The 16,778-nt window shown below is 41.6% G+C and overlaps 1 protein-coding gene across 2 annotated transcripts in view; it reads right to left on the bottom strand.

Moving 5' to 3' along the window:
* Positions 1–15,985, bottom strand: part of KCNH8 (potassium voltage-gated channel subfamily H member 8) — a 175,608-nt gene extending 159,623 nt beyond the window's left edge. For both annotated transcript variants that reach the window (XM_081881916.1, XM_081881917.1), the window contains exon 1: positions 15,703–15,985. In XM_081881916.1, the coding sequence (XP_081738042.1) occupies positions 15,703–15,778 (76 nt within the window). In that variant the 5' untranslated portion in view covers positions 15,779–15,985. The remainder of the gene's footprint in view (positions 1–15,702) is intronic.
* Between the last annotated feature and the right edge of the window lie 793 nt (positions 15,986–16,778).

Genomic DNA, 16,778 nt, shown 5'->3' with positions numbered 1-16,778 from the left:
GGAAATATCCTTTCATGTCCTGCTTCCTTTAAAAGTAACACCCAGCCCTTGTAGTACCACCTTTGAAGCTAATTTTCCAAATTCTCCCTTGGCTGTGCTCAAATGTACAAGGGATGCCCAAGCCCCAAACTGCAAAGTACTCACAACTACGCATTCAGAATAAAGTCTTAAAGGGTAATTTACATTGTCGCTGTGGCTACATTTAGATAATGGTAGCAGTGATGTCAGACTCGGTTTGCTAAACTGTTATTAAAATGTATCATTTACAGTAAATGCAGAAGTCAAGAGACCTACACAGTTGTTTGGGGCACATTCAAATAACAGGTGGGAAATAGCAGGGAGAGAAAAATAAATTAACCAGCATTTTCCAGCTAGCAAGTTGTGAACCTCTTGGTTCTGAAGTGTGTTGCCATTGAGGTTTATATGCAGTAAAGTTACTGCAAGTTAAAATGGGCAGAAATGAAGTGAACATCTTTAAGGGAAGCAGTTTCTGTGGTTTTGAATCTAGTGGGGATGTATTTCCTGCACAATCCACATACATTTTCAATATGATACAAAACTTGTTTGTGCAATGGATAAAAATTGTTGGAATCAACCCCCGTGGAGGAAGGAGAATAGGATAAAAGGGATTTTAAAAATACAATAAGACTCAAGTCAACACCCAGAGCTGTTCCATCAACTTCTGCTGGACTTCCCTAGGGCATGTGCTAAATATTTCATTGCTGTGGCCATACAAAAATCCTCAATAAAAAAAAACTGAGCACAAGGCCTTGAATTTTAGTTACAACTAATTACATTTGTTAATCACTTTGTACAAAAAGTGATGACATAACAACAGCAGCAGCAGCAGCAGCAACAATTCTTACTCATTATCTATACCCTGCCCATCCAGCTGGGTTTCCCCAGCCACTCTGGGCAGCTCCCAACAGATTAAAAACAGATAAAATACAAGCAGATGAAAACAATGAAAAGCCAGAAAAAAATTAAAACAATTTTCAGTACAAAACACCTAAAAATGCTTATAGGGTAACAAAATAAAAGGGACAAATCCCACAACACTCTATTAAATGATGAGAAGCACTGTAGAGGCCAACTTAGTTACCAAAGGCCCTAGTGAACAAAAAATGTCTTTGCTTGGCATCTAATTTAGAGCTTGAAGTCCACTTTCAGAAAGGTATGAGCTCACTCTGAAGCACTGAGATACTTAACACCTAGAAAGTCTTGTTTGGTGTATATTTCTGAAGCCTGAGTATCAGCAAGTGACCAATCTCTAAAGCAATCTATTCTCTTATTGTGTCTTCTTTGTTAATTGTGCCATTTACAAACTGTTGCTGGAAGCCGCAGATTAGCCATGGTAAATGAACTGTAAAAAACTGAACCACCACGCAAACTAGTACAATAATTTGGAAATTAAAAGATAATCATTTTGCTGTGATCAGCAATAATGTGTTAAGCTTTAATGACTGGAAATCTAGCAACTGTAGTACTAAAGACTGCCCTTGCATGAATTCTTATCCTTAACTGAATTTCTAGGAAAAAAATATTGTCATTTGGGTAATTGTTATGATTATGTCTATTTTAATTACATGCAAGCAGAAATAACTTGGGGGAAACTCTGTATTCTCTTGTCAGGAAATCAAAATGGGCTGAGTACCATAATTTCCCAACGGTGACAGTAGCAATGTGCCAGAAGAATAGCAAGGTTTATATTTTTGCCGCAATAAGTTGTTGGCTGTGATTTCCATTGTGTGACTAAGTCTTGCAGGAAACGTTTCATGCTTTTTTAAAAAAACAACCACCACCAACCAACTCTGAGAAGAATTACCCAAGGCATATCATGAGAAGAGACAAGTTTGCCATGCTATTAAAACAACAACAAACTATATTTACAAGAACCCCCCTAATTAGCCTCTAATTCTTGGTTTCAACGGCGAGTGATTAACTGAAACTGTTATTGCTATGTACCCTTATGGAGCATAGCAAATTATTCTCTAGTGATTCAGATTTCTAGAGTCAGTTTCAGCTCTTTGGAGAGATATGTTAAAAGTTTCCCCTTTTCTTTACCTTCTTTCAGCAACAAATTATTAGAACAGGACAGCATTGTGATAATGCACCCCAGATAAGAAGGAAAATGTTGGACTTCTTTCTTTCTTTAAAAATGGATCTCTGGGTGATAAAAACATAAGCAACAGATTCCCCCCCCCATCCTACATTCCATTATTAAACGAGAAGGTAGAACAAATTTGGCAGAAGCAGGGAAAAGTGAAATTTATTGATGATGAAGTGAAGTAAGAACAAGCAAGTCTTTGACCAAAAGATGGTCTTCAAGATACAGCTGGAAATGTATGGTATAGGAATGCAACTATTTTTGTAGCTAGCAAACTAGTAGCATCCATTTGTGGAAGCTGTTACTTGTCAAGCGATTCCATTTCCCCTTCCCTACATAGCTCATTTTAAGACCATTTCCCATCACTTTAGCACTTGTTTCCATTTCAGATGCTTTACAGTTAGTGTTAATGCCACGAACACAGTAGATGCTTTCTGCAGTAATCACAATGCCAATTAACTGAAATAGATGAAACGTGCCTGTACAGTTTTGCATTTTCAAATGAAGGATGATATTCAAATGGAACAATTTTAAGAGATGTCTTCTTCTTGCATCTTCGGTGCAGGCGGTATCCAAAATTATTTTGATCTCTCACAAGACTTAGAGCCAAAACAGATTTCTGACAACTGCTAAACAAAAACAGGTAAAGGTAAAGGGACCCCTGACCATTAGGTCCAGTCGTGGACGACTCTGGGATTGCGGAGCTCATCTCACTTTATTGGCCAAGGGAGCCGGTGTACAGCTTCCAGGTCATGTGGCCAAGATGACTAAGCAGCTTCTGGCGAACCAGAGCAGCACATGGAAACGCCGTTTACCTTCCCGCCGGAGCAGTACCTATTTATCTACTTGCACTTTGATGTGCTTTTGAACTGCTAGGTTGGCAGGATCAGGGACCGAGCAACGGGAGCTCACCCTGTTGCGGGGATTTGAACCGCAGACCTTCTGATCAGCAAGCCCTAGGCTCTGTGGTTTAACCCACAGCACCACCCGCATCCCAAAACAAATATACTCTGGCTCAAAATATAAAAACCAGAGAACAAGTGCAGTGTAGTGGCTAGACCAGGGGTAATCAACCTTTTTATACCTACCGCTCACTAATGCATCTTTCTTGATAGTAAAATTTCCTTACCACCCACCAGTGCTCGATGGAAGGAGGATTCAGCTTGTGCCATAGAACCTCCAACTGCCCACCTAGAATCCTGAAACGCCCACTAGTGGACGGTAGGGACCAGGTTGACATATTGGACATTCCTGCCCTAGAATTATAGTATTGTAGGGTTTGAAGGGACCCTGAGGATCATCTAGTCCAACCCTCTGCATTGCAGGAATATGCAGCTTTCCCATCCTTTTTAGATTTGCTCTCAGCGCTCGTTTGCCCTCCTACACACACACACACACAGTTGTGTCAGGTGCTAGTCCTACTCAGAGTAGACTCACTGAAATGAATTAAAAATCCAAACTTTAATTTCAAAGGGTCTGCCCTAAGTAGGATTTAGTTGGATGTAGCCTGTTGTTATGACCAAAGTATCTTGCCCAAAAATATCTGCACAAACCAGTTTACCTGAGTGCATTATTCTCAGAGTGGGGGGGGGGGCTCATTTATTTATAATTGCTTAATCATATGGGACTAAATTGCATTATGTTGTAAGGACCTTTTATTAAATATTAGAATTGTAAAGCTGGAAGGGACCCAACCCACTGTAATGCCTGGAACCTGGCATTGGGCTGCAAGAATGTACTTGAAAAGAAAGTACAAGTACAGTTTGTGTTGTGGATATCTACTTCCATAGTTTACTTGACATGGTTCAGACTGACCAATGTATTGTTTTCAGTGCCAGTCTGAAGCTGTGAAATGTGCTAGGGGCAAGCATTTTTCTTGTTGTGAATTCTACTGATGTTAACAACGTTATCTGATCAATAGTATGCAAAATCTCTTAACTGGTATTTGAAGCATACAGTATGTGTTAATTTTTTGAGAGCTGGCTTGATGTAGTGGATTTCAAATTTCAATTATTTTAAAATACGTTTGCACATTGTTTTAAGGTCTCCCTTATTAAAGCAAAGGATTAAGGTGTTAGGAGAACCTTAGAATGTGAGGAAAAACTATACCATACAATGTACTGTATCAAACTATTTTACATGAATAACTCAGGTATTCTGAATTTAAAAAGAAATCAACATTGTTAAAAACAAGGTGTTACATAATAAGATAATTTGTCTTAAATCTGCCAAAATCAATGTGGTGGTGTCGTATACTGTATATGTGCATTGTTAATAAATGAGCAACTAAAATTTTGTTTATGTTTCCTGTTTTTTTCCCCCAAGCAGAAATAATGTGTAAGCGTGGTGTCAGCACCCTAAAAAAAGGGAAGGGGCTGGAGGGATCTTTACACCACAGCGCCAGAAATGCTTAAGACGGCCCTGAATTCAGTTATCTAATAGGAACATTCCAACAATAATATTCCAACTGTACAGTTGTGCAGGCATAAAAATAAAACCCTTCATTGGTGTATTTGGAAAATTCTTCCCCATTTGTAGAAGGTAAATGCTGTAACCTATTTTATTCAGAATATAAAACATTTCTTTACCATTAAATGTGGATTCCATTCTCTTTTCAAGCCCTCTGAATCTAATAAACTAAAGAAACATCTTAGCAGTATATTCAGAACATTGCAGGTTACAGATTTACAACAAAGGGATTATTTTGCCCCCTACCCAATGTATTATTAACATGCTTAATTTACTACCGTGGTCTTCATTTTGTAACAGCCAGAAGGATGGAGTGAACAACAGTGGATGGGGCACTCTCTGACTATTATTACATAATGCACTTTAAACTAGCGTGCAGCCCAGGCCAATGTTGCAAGCAGTACACGGATCATTACTTTAAATCGGCATTGCACGAAACTGGGTATCTCATATTTTGAGTTTGAAAATGTTACTTTACAAGTATGTTCCTAGCCCTCACCATTGCCTAGAAAATGTCTGAATCACAACTGCAGGAAAGTGTTTATCTAATGAGATTTACTGACCATGTAGAATCCACCACCATATTCCTCTGCAATGACACAACTCCTCCCTTTTCTGGTTACAGTAGTTCCCAACCATGTCTTTGAGCAAAGGGCCTGAAAGACCTTGTAAAGGGAAACAAAGTTCCCAACCATGTCTTTGAGAAACAAAGAGGCAATTACACAAACTCCTTTCCCCTTTATCCCCCCACCCAACAAAATGCTGACAGAAACATGAAGAGAGTAAGACTGGGCAGGGGAAACAATTGGCCACAATGGGTTTTATTCACTGCTAATCCTGCTCAGAGCAGATCCATTGACATTAATGGGCATGCCTCACTTAGGTTCACTAACAGTAATAGGTGTACTCTGAGTTAGACTTAACTGAATACCATCCAAACAGATGAGCAAAGGATGGAGCAGATGAGAGACAGGAACAAGGCGACAGGAACCTCAGAGAGAGGTTTAAAGGGAACACCTGATGTGGACTTAAGGCAGAATCGAACATGGAGATAAACAAAATCATGTCATCAAACAGTTTGACCTGTTGTTTGTTTGTTTGTATGTATGTTTAAAAAACCTTTCTTCCTGCCTTTATAGTGATATCTTCAGGGTAACCCAGTTTTTGAAATTGGTTTAAAATTGCACGGTCATATTTCACTCTAAACTAAATTACACAATTATTTCATTTTGTCTTTTGAAACTGTGACCCCCTAAATCATTGCTAGAGAGCAACAGTCATACTTTACATTTCCAACAACCAAGGCTCTTGTTCCCCATTACTTAACTGCATCTTATCTCAGCCTCTTTGCCCTCCTTTTTCATATTCCCCATGTGAACCAACCATGTGAGTGTAACTATGCACAATACATGTTCTTATCCAACATTTGGGGTCTGCAACATTTGCTATAGGTCCCTCGGTGTTGGTAATGTAACTATCTTAATGCTTGCATATCAATGTGCAACCTAGTGCTGGAAACCAAAATCCAGGAAGTTGTGGTTTTGTCTTGTTTTGTTTTAATATTTTTCTTTGTCCAATGGAAAGAAGTAACAGAACTTGCAGCTTACTTAGTTAACGGAAATTCATATATAAACCTTCTTCCAGCAAAATCTCATCTTCTTGAAGTGTCTGCAATTTATTAGATGTCTTCTTTTCTTATGTAAAGGTAAATTTATTACTCTCAGAATCTATTGGCCTGGGTGTATATGTCTTTTATTAAACATTTGTAATAATTTCATCCTGGAACTTGTAAGCTATTCTTACACATGATAATATATTGCTTTGCCCTCACTCTCCCAAACAGTATCAAACGGGAGGGTATGGAACTTTACAAAAAGGAGCCATTGAAGACTATGTAAAATATCTGCAAGAGAAAAGACCTTTCAAAGCACACTGGTTGCCTGTCCAGTTCTGGGTGCATTCAATATTGTGATGATTATAGAATATAAAGCCTTACAAGGCCTGAATCCAATGTACCTCAGTACCTTTTCCCATACAACCCTCTCTGTCTCTTAAAGGTAAAGGGACCCCTGACCATTAGATCCAGTCGTGACCAACTCTGGGGTTGCGGCGCTCATCTCGCTTTACTGGCCGAGGGAGCCGGCATACAGCTTCCGGGTCACGTGGCCAGCATGACTAAGCCACTTCTGGCGAACCAGAGCAGCGCATGGAAACGCTGTTTACCTTCCCGCCGGAGCAGTACCTATTTATTTACTTGCACTTTGACATGCTTTCGAACTGCTAGGTTGGCAGGAGCAGGAACCAAGCAATGGGAGCTCACCCCGTCGCGGGGATTCGAACCACAACCTTCTGATCCTTCTCCTAGGCTCTGTGGTTTAACCCACAGTGCCACCCGCATCCCTCTCTGTCTATTACGTGTCCATAAATTTAATTATTTCTACACATTGAGAAGGGCCTTCTTTGCTCTGCTGCCCTAAATATAGAAATTACTTCCTAGAAAAGCTTGCTCTAAACCCCAATTGGAGCCAACATAGCTGCCTCCTGATATTGTTGGACTACAATTCCTATAGTCCCTGACCATTAGCCATGTGGGCTGGAGCTGATGAGGGTTGTGGTTCAAAACATGAGGATGCCACTGCATTGGCTGCTTCTTCTGTACCACATTATAAACAAGTGAGTCTTTTTTTTTTTACATTGTGCTTTTGTAATTTAATTTATGGTTTGGAGGGAGGTATTTTTTTTGGGGGGGGTGTTCTCTTGATGTTGACTTTATCCTGCTTATATTCTATTGTACCTTATATTTTATAGGTATTGTGAACTTTGGTCACATTGAACAGAGAAAAAGGCAGAACAAATTTTCTAAAATAAATAAATATATACAGTGGTACCTTGGGTTACAGATGCTTCAGGTTACAGACTCCACTAAGCCAGAAATAGTACCTTGGGTTAAGAACTTTGTTTCAGGATGAGAACAGAAATCGTGCGGCGGCAGCAGCGGGAGGCCCCATTAGCTAAAGTGGTACCTCAGGTTAAAAACAGTTTCAGGTTAAGAATGGACCTCCAGAACGAATTAAGTTCTTAACCCGAGGTACCACTGAAATCACGTAAGTCAGTGGAGCAATCCTAAATGGGGCTAGAGAGCAGGAGTGTGGAACAGTAGCAGAAGGGCCCAATGATTGGCCTTTTGGGGCATCCAGCAGATCCAGAACCTCTGGCACGCTACCCTGCTAGGAAATGCTCCATTGGGAACCTCCTGCTAGAAGGAGCATTTTGATCACTCCAGTGAAGCAAGGGCTGCAGGTGGAGCAGAACACCTTTCCCTGCCTATCCTCAATCAGCTGTGTTCGTCTCCACTAGCCAACTGGGGAAACAGGAACACAATCCTAACCCACACTGTCCCCAGACATCAATACACAGGATTAGGATTGCACAGAAATGCTTTCCGCCCTTATCAGCAATCCAAAACTCATATTGGAAACTGTCCTTTGGTTTCCATTTTCCTAGCCTATCTTTTTCTTGATTTGAGACCACTTCCAAATTTGGCATCTATTGTCGGAGAACTCGTGAAGTCCCACAGGATAAAGGGTTCACATAAACACCAGTTAATTGTATGTGTTGGGGTGCCAGAATTATGTGAGTGCAAGGTGCCCGTAATTCTTAAAATTGGTAAGAGTTAGAATTAATCAATTAGATCTGGTCCTAACCAATGTTGATGACCTGGTTAGTGGGGTAGAAGTGGAAGGATCATTAGGCGCGAGTGATCATGCTCTTCTGAAGTTTACTATACAGCGGAAAGGAGCAGCCAAGCATACTAGGACTCAATTTCTTGACTTTAAGAAAGCCGACTTCATAAAACTTAGGGAAGTGCTGGGTGAGATCCCATGGACAGTAATACTAAAAGGAAAGGGAGTTCATGATGGCTGGGAGTTTCTTAAGAGGGAGATAGTAAAAGCACAACTTCAGGCAATACCAATGAGACGGAAACATGGAAGGTGCCTAAAGAAGCCAGGGTGGCTATCTAAAGAACTTTTAACTGAGTTAAGATTAAAAAAGGATGTGTACAAAAAATGGAAAAGGGGGGAAACCACCAAACAGGAATTCAAACAAATAGCCAGCACGTGTAGACACAAAGTCAGAAAAGCTAAAGCACAGAATGAACTCAGGCTTGCTAGAGAGGTTAAAAGCAACAAAAAAGGCTTTTATGGGTATGTTCGTAGCAAAAGGAAGAACAAAGAAACAGTGGGGTCACTCAGAGGAGAAGATGGTGTAATGCAAACAGGGGACACAGAAAGGGCTGAACTCCTCAATGCCTTCTTTGCCTCAGTCTTCTCCAATAAAGAAAACAATGCCCAACCTGAAGAATTTGGAACAAATGATTCAGCAGAGGAAACACAGCCCAGAATAACTAAGGAGCTAGTACAAGAATACTTGGCTAGTTTAGATGTATTCAAGTCTCCAGGGCCAGATGAACTGCATCCAAGAGTATTAAAAGAACTGGCAGATGTAATCTCAGAACCACTGGCAGTCATCTTCGAGAATTCCTGGAGAACAGGCGAAGTCCCGGCAGACTGGAGGAGGGCAAATGTTGTTCCTATTTTCAAAAAGGGGAAAAGAGAGGACCCAAATAATTACCGCCCAGTCAGTCTGACATCAATACCAGGGAAGATTCTGGAGCAGATCATTAAGCAAACAGTCTGTGAGCACCTAGAAAGGAATGCTGTGATCACCAATAGTCAGCATGGATTTCTGAAAAATAAGTCATGTCAGACTAACCTGATCTCGTTTTTTGACAGAATTACAAGCCTGGTAGATGAAGGGAACGCAGTGGATGTAGCCTACCTTGATTTCAGCAAGGCATTTGACAAGGTGCCCCATGATATTCTTGTAAAGAAGCTGGTAAAATGCGGTCTTGACTATGCTACCACTCAGTGGATTTGTAACTGGCTGACTGACCGAACCCAAAGGGTGCTCATCAATGGTTCCTCTTCATCCTGGAGAAGAGTGACTAGTGGGGTGCCACAGGGTTCTGTCTTGGGCCCGGTCTTATTCTTATTCAACATCTTTATCAATGACTTGGATGATGGACTCAAGGGCATCCTGATCAAATTTGCAGATGACACCAAACTGGGAGGGGTGGCTAACACCCCAGAGGACAGGATCACACTTCAAAACGACCTTGACAGATTAGAGAACTGGGCCAAAACAAACAAGATGAATTTTAATAGGGAGAAATGTAAAGTATTGCACTTGGGCAAAAAAAATGAGAGGCACAAATACAAGATGGGTGACACCTGGCTTGAGAGCAGTACATGTGAAAAGGATCTAGGAGTCTTGGTTGACCACAAACTTGACATGAGCCAACAGTGTGACGCGGCAGCTAAAAAAGCCAATGCAATTCTGGGCTGCATCAATAGGAGTATAGCATCTAGATCAAGGGAAGTAATAGTGCCACTGTATTCTGCTCTGGTCAGACCTCACCTGGAGTACTGTGTCCAGTTCTGGGCACCACAGTTCAAGAAGGACACTGACAAACTGGAACGTGTCCAGAGGAGGGCAACCAAAATGGTCAAAGGCCTGGAAACGATGCCTTATGAGGAACGGCTAAGGGAGCTGGGCATGTTTAGCCTGGAGAAGAGGAGGTTAAGGGGTGATATGATAGCCATGTTCAAATATATAAAAGGATGTCACATAGAGGAGGGAGAAAGGTTGTTTTCTGCTGCTCCAGAGAAGCGGACACGGAGCAATGGTTCCAAACTACAAGAAAGAAGATTCCACCTAAACATTAGGAAGAACTTCCTGACAGTAAGAGCTGTTCGACAGTGGAATTTGCTGCCAAGGAGTGTGGTGGAGTCTCCTTCTTTGGAGGTCTTTAAGCAGAGGCTTGACAACCATATGACAGGAGTGCTCTGATGGTGTTTCCTGCTTGGCAGGGGGTTGGACTCGATGGCCCTTGTGGTCTCTTCCAACTCTATGATTCTATGATTCTATGATTCTATGATTCTATGATTAAAGTCTACTAAACATGGAAATTCCGGGGGTTTGTTTATGCTAACAAGCCAGACTAGCCTGGCAAGGCTAGCTGAGGGTAAGCCATTAAAGAACAAAGCAGAGTAATGGCCCATCAAGGAAACCATCAAGAGAGAGTGCCAGACTGCTGGACAAGGATGTGAGAGAACCCTCCTCTGGTTGTGAGGGTTTCAGGGTAGATGACATAATCAAACAAGAAAAAAGTGTCAGTTTTGCAAGCAGTTTGGGAAGCAGAGAATGATGGGTAAAACACGATGTGGACCGACGGTGACAGGCGGAAACAAAAGAGACACAGAGCATGGCTTTTTGCTGTTCCTTGAATCCAATGGAATCTGGAATCTTATAGTGGAGGGATTGGAATGCTCTGCAATCCCTTCATCTAGATTCAGGTTGTATATATGTGTAAATAAGCCATCTATCATAAAGACATGACTTTCTCCGCTGTGCCTCACTGTCCCAAAAGGGAACACAGACCCAGGTTAGTGTTTCTGATACCTCTGGAATCTTGCACTACTCTGCAGAGATTGGGAAGGCGTGTAACAGTATATTGAACCATATCAGCATTATGATAACACTTTTAATCACATGTGTATTGGTTTATGTTACGTTTCACTGTACCCTTAATACTTTTTCTATGCTTTTAGTAATTACATATTTAAACATTGCAGATATATGTATCAAAAAACAAACCGCCAAAGGATTTCTTTAAAAATATACCATTGTTTTTCCCTGCAGAAATTTTATGAGAAAAGCAATCACTGGTGGTTCCCCCCCCCCCAACTACTTATTTTGCCCCTGCATTGCTGAATGCATATCTCTTTCTCCTGCTACTCTTATTTCTAATTAACTAGTAGAGGGACTTTGCTTAACGGATGGTGACAATGATTTCAAGAAATTGCTGAAGTCTAAGGAGTGCTTGTCAGTCTGGAAAAGCCAAGAGGCAGAATGAATGTGTCCAACAGGTTATCCCTCAAGAAGGCAATGGCAAGATAGCCACAGCCAGATAAAATAGATGGTGGCACAGCACCCTGGAAGTACATCACCCTGCCAATGGGCCAATGAGCACAAAAGCTGCTGTCCTTGGGGAGATGGAAGCTATACCCCAGCTGCCATGGAAATGGGGAAAGCATGGGGGGTCCCACAAAGGTTTAAAGAAGATCTAGAAGTCCTTGCAGCATTCCCATCCATTATGTCACCGGTGAGGAAACTTTTTTCCTTCAGTAGTCAGATTTCCTTAAAAGTAACTTTTCAAGAGCTGCGTACTGGTGGTGGACATGGGTGGAGCCACTAGTGGGCTAGAACTAAAAGTGTGTGTAGTGTGTAGTCTCTTTCTCATTCTCTGTCTTTCTTCTACCACCCATTATTTCACTCCTGGCAACTCACATGGAATTTGGCTGAGAGCTGCATATGGCCTTGGGACTTCAGGCTGCCCCACTTCTTCATTACTTGCATTTCAAAATGTGCTCTTGAAGATTTGCAACACCATCGTAAGCAATCATGTTTACTCCAGTATAAGTACCATTGATTCTAAGGTGGCTTACTTCCAAGTTAGTGCATTAGGCTATGATTCTAAGCACACTTTCTTAGATAAAAACATCTATTAAAAACAAGAGCACTTTAAAGTAAAAACGTGTAAGATTACAGCTTGAGTACTTTAAGGCTACTTAAATTCATATAAACTGCTGGTAATAGCCAGTAATGAAGCAAATGTAGCATACTTCCAGAAGGGTAATATCCAAACCAATCCATGAGTCTTTATTTATTCAGTAATTTCACTTCAGATAGCCAAGCTGCTTTCATTTGCTACAAGTGAGACCAATATTCGAGATCTGCTCTTTTCTGAATCACACAACACTGGGGAAGGGAGTTAATTTCAAGCAAGACATCCTAAATTGTATTTTTGTGTCTCTTGTCAACTGCAACCATCAGTTTGAAAAGGGGGTGTTTCAATTCATAATGTTTGTCTGAACGCTTGAGCATTTATCACTAACATTATACAGGGACCCATTGTACTGCAGAACAAATGCTAGTGATGGAATACAACCTATTTCTCCTCTTTAACAGTGTTCAGTGATTGCCATAACAGCAGTGCCTCCAACAGGACCAGTATGCTCCTTTCCACACCAATTCCCAATATTATCTGGAGAGATATGTATGCTACTGCTCAGGTGTAGCACCTGGTGAGTGACGGAACTGCATAAAAACATTAGATGAGCACGGCAGCATCTAGTCCAGCTTCCTCTTCTCACACTGGTCAGCCAAATGCCTTATGGGAAGCCTGCATGCAGGACCCCAATACAGCAGCTCTTGGCCCAGTTCTGATTCCCAGCAAGTGGTATTCAGAGGCATACTTCAACCTAGCCATTGTGACACTGAATAACGATATTGCACATGTTATTCATGTGTACCATGAATGCAGTTTGGGAAATCATGAAAATGTACAAATAATTCTCAATTAAAATCCAAACTGCATTGTGTTCCTAAGCAAAGTAGAGAGAAATGTGGTTGCCTGTCACTATTGCAAACATCATTCCCTGCTTGTGATCTTCCCAGTCAAATTCTGGCCACTGTTTGAGAGAAGACCCTTAGAAGACTATTATGGAGACACTTCAGTTGATGAAATTTGCCTCCCTCTAAATTGCTTAAGTACAAGCATATAAAGACCCAAGCAAAGTTTTCTTTTTTACTTGAGGTGATTCAGTCTGCCAAGTTTCTCTGTCACATGTAAACTTCAATGATTAAAGATGAAATAGATAAAAAAAATTATGCTTTAATGAGAGTGCTTTATAAATCAGAACATATTTCCCAACATGATCAGGAATCCTTTCCTGTACTGTTGCCCGGAATTAGAATTAATTCTCCACAGGATTAAAGATGTATTGCTGGATAAGAGTCTTACTGATGACAACAAAATATATCCTCCCCAAAGATTTAGAATAAAAGGAGCTATGTTAGCTACAGTCAATGTTGCTATGTTAAAACATGGGCTCAACATTTATAACACCATAATATCACTTTCAAAGGGGTCTGCAGGACAAAATGGTTTATGTAAATTGTACTGTGCAATATTTAAGGACACGGTCTATTAAAAATGAGTATTTATCAGTCTCATTGATTTTAGTGACAGAGTTAAGCAAGTGCATGCCTTGATTCAGTCATGTGCCATCTTTGAACATAACATTATAACATTGAAATTTGTTTGAGGAAAGATTGGCAGCTTTTGCCACAACCCAACAGAGTGTTGTATTTAACCCAAATTTAGATCCTTTGCCCACATGTACTTCAAATTGGCTTGGTTGGGATGTAACCTGCATTCCTCTAGAAGTCCAAAAATCAGAAGTCCAACTGAGCTCAAGGGTGGGTATATTTCTTTACCCATTTACATATAAAAAGTTGTTTGGTGTAGGGGTCTTTTTTTAAAAGCTAAACAAAATGACATTTTACTTCTATGGTTAAAAAAATGCTTGAACATAAGTCAACCTAGAATATACGTCATCATTTTTTGGGGGGGGGAATGGGGTGGGTGGGATCCTTCTGCTTTCACTTGGTTCCATGTTCCAGTATGAAGCACCTGCCCTGGATATTCATTTTTAATTTACCAGTATTTTTAATTTCTCAAATTGAAATTACTTGAAATTGCTAACATAGAATAGAGCTGGAAAACTGGAAAAAATATGCCAAAATGAAAGCCTAACATTTTCATCTAATCCTACTAACCTGGTCCCAGCGTATGACACAATCTAATTCAGCATTACAATTTATTATAAGTCATTACTGTAGCTATAGACTATAATTAACATCTTACAATTTAAGAAGATGCAACTGTATCACCCTGATGCATTGAACCAGAGTCTTGACTAGCGCAATACTCATAGGAGACGGGGTGTGGGGTGGAAGCAACAACCAAGAATTGTCAACACTTTAAAGAACTGATTCGTGGTAATCCTCCTAAAAGCAGCTACAGACTTCACAGAAATATTGACATTCTCCCACTGCTAATAAACTTTTGCTGAATGATCCTTATGTACTCCCTTTATTTAAATATTTAAATAGTTCTACCTCTACCAGGGCAAATAGCAACATTCTTCCAAAAAAGAAAGTCTACTAACAGGATCTTTAATAATCCTTCAGGTGGTGTGTATTTGTGTGTGTGTTGCCGCATGTGCTTGTGTTCAATTATACACACACACACCCCATACACAAACACACACACCCCTACTATGTGAATACAATATATCACAAGGGAACCATTGAACAGGGATTAACTGAAGCAGCAGGAAGGCCATGTGTGTCCTGTGAAGGGAGGGAAATTGTATTCTAACTGGGTTTTCTTTTCCTATTAAGCACACACACAAACACAAGGAACAGCTGGAACGTTAAAAAAAAAGAAAAAACAGGCCATCAGGGACGCACGCAACCCTTCAGAGAGAAATCTAGGATTATACTTCTGGGTGAGAACGATTGGATCTGTCCAGGGTCCTGAAAAGCTAACCTTTCTCCCTTTTTTCTCCCGGCTGCCGTAATAAACTCATTCATTAATCGGACGGATATAGACTTCATTCAGTAACCTCAGACAACAGCTGCCCAGCCAATACACAACCTGGCATACCGGAATTAAGCTTTTAAAGAGATCTTTTAAAAAAAAAAATACAATAAAAATCAAAGCTCCATTCTGAGAAGGAGGTCTGCCTGTTTCTGTCCCTCCCACCTCCACCCAGGTCCCTTACTTCCGAGGAGATTTTCCGAATAGATCTTAAACCAGATCACACAAGGGAGAAATTGGACGGGGAACGGGTATCAAATCATCTTTGATCGCAAAGTCTCTTTGGATACCCAAAGTTTCTAAAGTGACAATCATAATGATGTTTGGATGGGCAATAATGGAAAGCGCACCCCCACCCCCCCGTTTTTTCTTTTAAAAAACGAGAGAATTCACATGTTGAAGAAGAAATCGTCTGCAAAGTTTGATCCGAGCCGTTTCCCGAGCCATCCTTCCCCAAAACAGCGCGGGCGACGGGATGGAGAGTTTCCCCCGCAAGCCCCGAGAAGCGCCTCGCCTCTGGCTGCCCGGAGGCGCGCCTTGCCTGGGCGAGACTTACGTGTGCCGTCAAACCTAGTGGCGATGGTGTCCAGGAAGGTGTTCTGAGGTGCCAGTAATCCTTTCATAACAGGCATTTTTCCAGCGCGGTGTGAAATTCTCCATCAAAGTTTGCCTTGCGAAGGATGGGGTCGCGGGGAAGAAAGTGCAAAGCGCGCTGGTGGCGGAGCAGGCGAGGAGCAGCAGCAGCAGGAGGAGGAGCAGCAGCGCCGCCGCGGACTTTCGGGCATAGGGAAAGGATGCTACTTTCGCCGCCGCCGCCGTCGCTCCTGCCCACTTTCGCCGACCCGGGGAAGGCGCCCTGCGCGCGAAGCCAAAGAGACCCCTGTGCGCGTGCGCGCTCGCCGAGTCCCCACCCCCCACCCCTCACAGCCCTGCCGCGAGCCACCAGCTGCCGCGAGCCTTGTTGCTCCCTCCCTCGCGGGCGGCTTGGAGGGGACACCCCATTGGCTAGCAGACAAAGCGCCGGGTTTTGGCGGGAGGGAGAAATGGCGGGCTTTTCACGCTGCTACTGAGGGGGTTCGGGGGGAGCGGGGAGCAAAGGGATCGCCACATGCGAGACCCAAGGGCAAAATATATTCGAAGGCAAAGACTGTGTTTTCAGCGCAATAGCTCACACCCTAGACCATGTGAAACAGCAAAACAACAACAACAACAACAACAACAACAACAACAACAACAACAACAACAACATAATAATAATAATGTGTGCAAATGCATATCAGTCACATCATAGTTTCTACAGCCCCATTCCTCACAGGGTCAGGTGTGGGTCGTGTGAAATACTAATGAGGAAAGGAGAGCACCTTGAGGAGATGTTTTCTTCCCACGCCCACTTTTATATATTGGGAAATATATAAGCCCATCAAGGATGCTTGGTTTTGTGGTGCCTTATTCTCCTCAGAGGTCTACTTATTCAGGAAAAAAGAACAGGAGTTGCTAACCCATTATGAACTCTAGAAGCTGGGAACTATATGACCTCAGACTCGTAGCAGCAAAGTTTCTCAAAAAGTTTTGTGTTGAATATTCATGAGTGCCATTTTTATTTTATGTTAGTTTAATCTTTTAAAATAAATT

This window comes from Podarcis erhardii (assembly GCF_964252035.2).
Source record: "Podarcis erhardii genome assembly, chromosome: 12".
NCBI lineage: Eukaryota > Metazoa > Chordata > Lepidosauria > Squamata > Lacertidae > Podarcis > Podarcis erhardii.
This window is presented reverse-complemented; position numbering and strand designations above follow the sequence as displayed.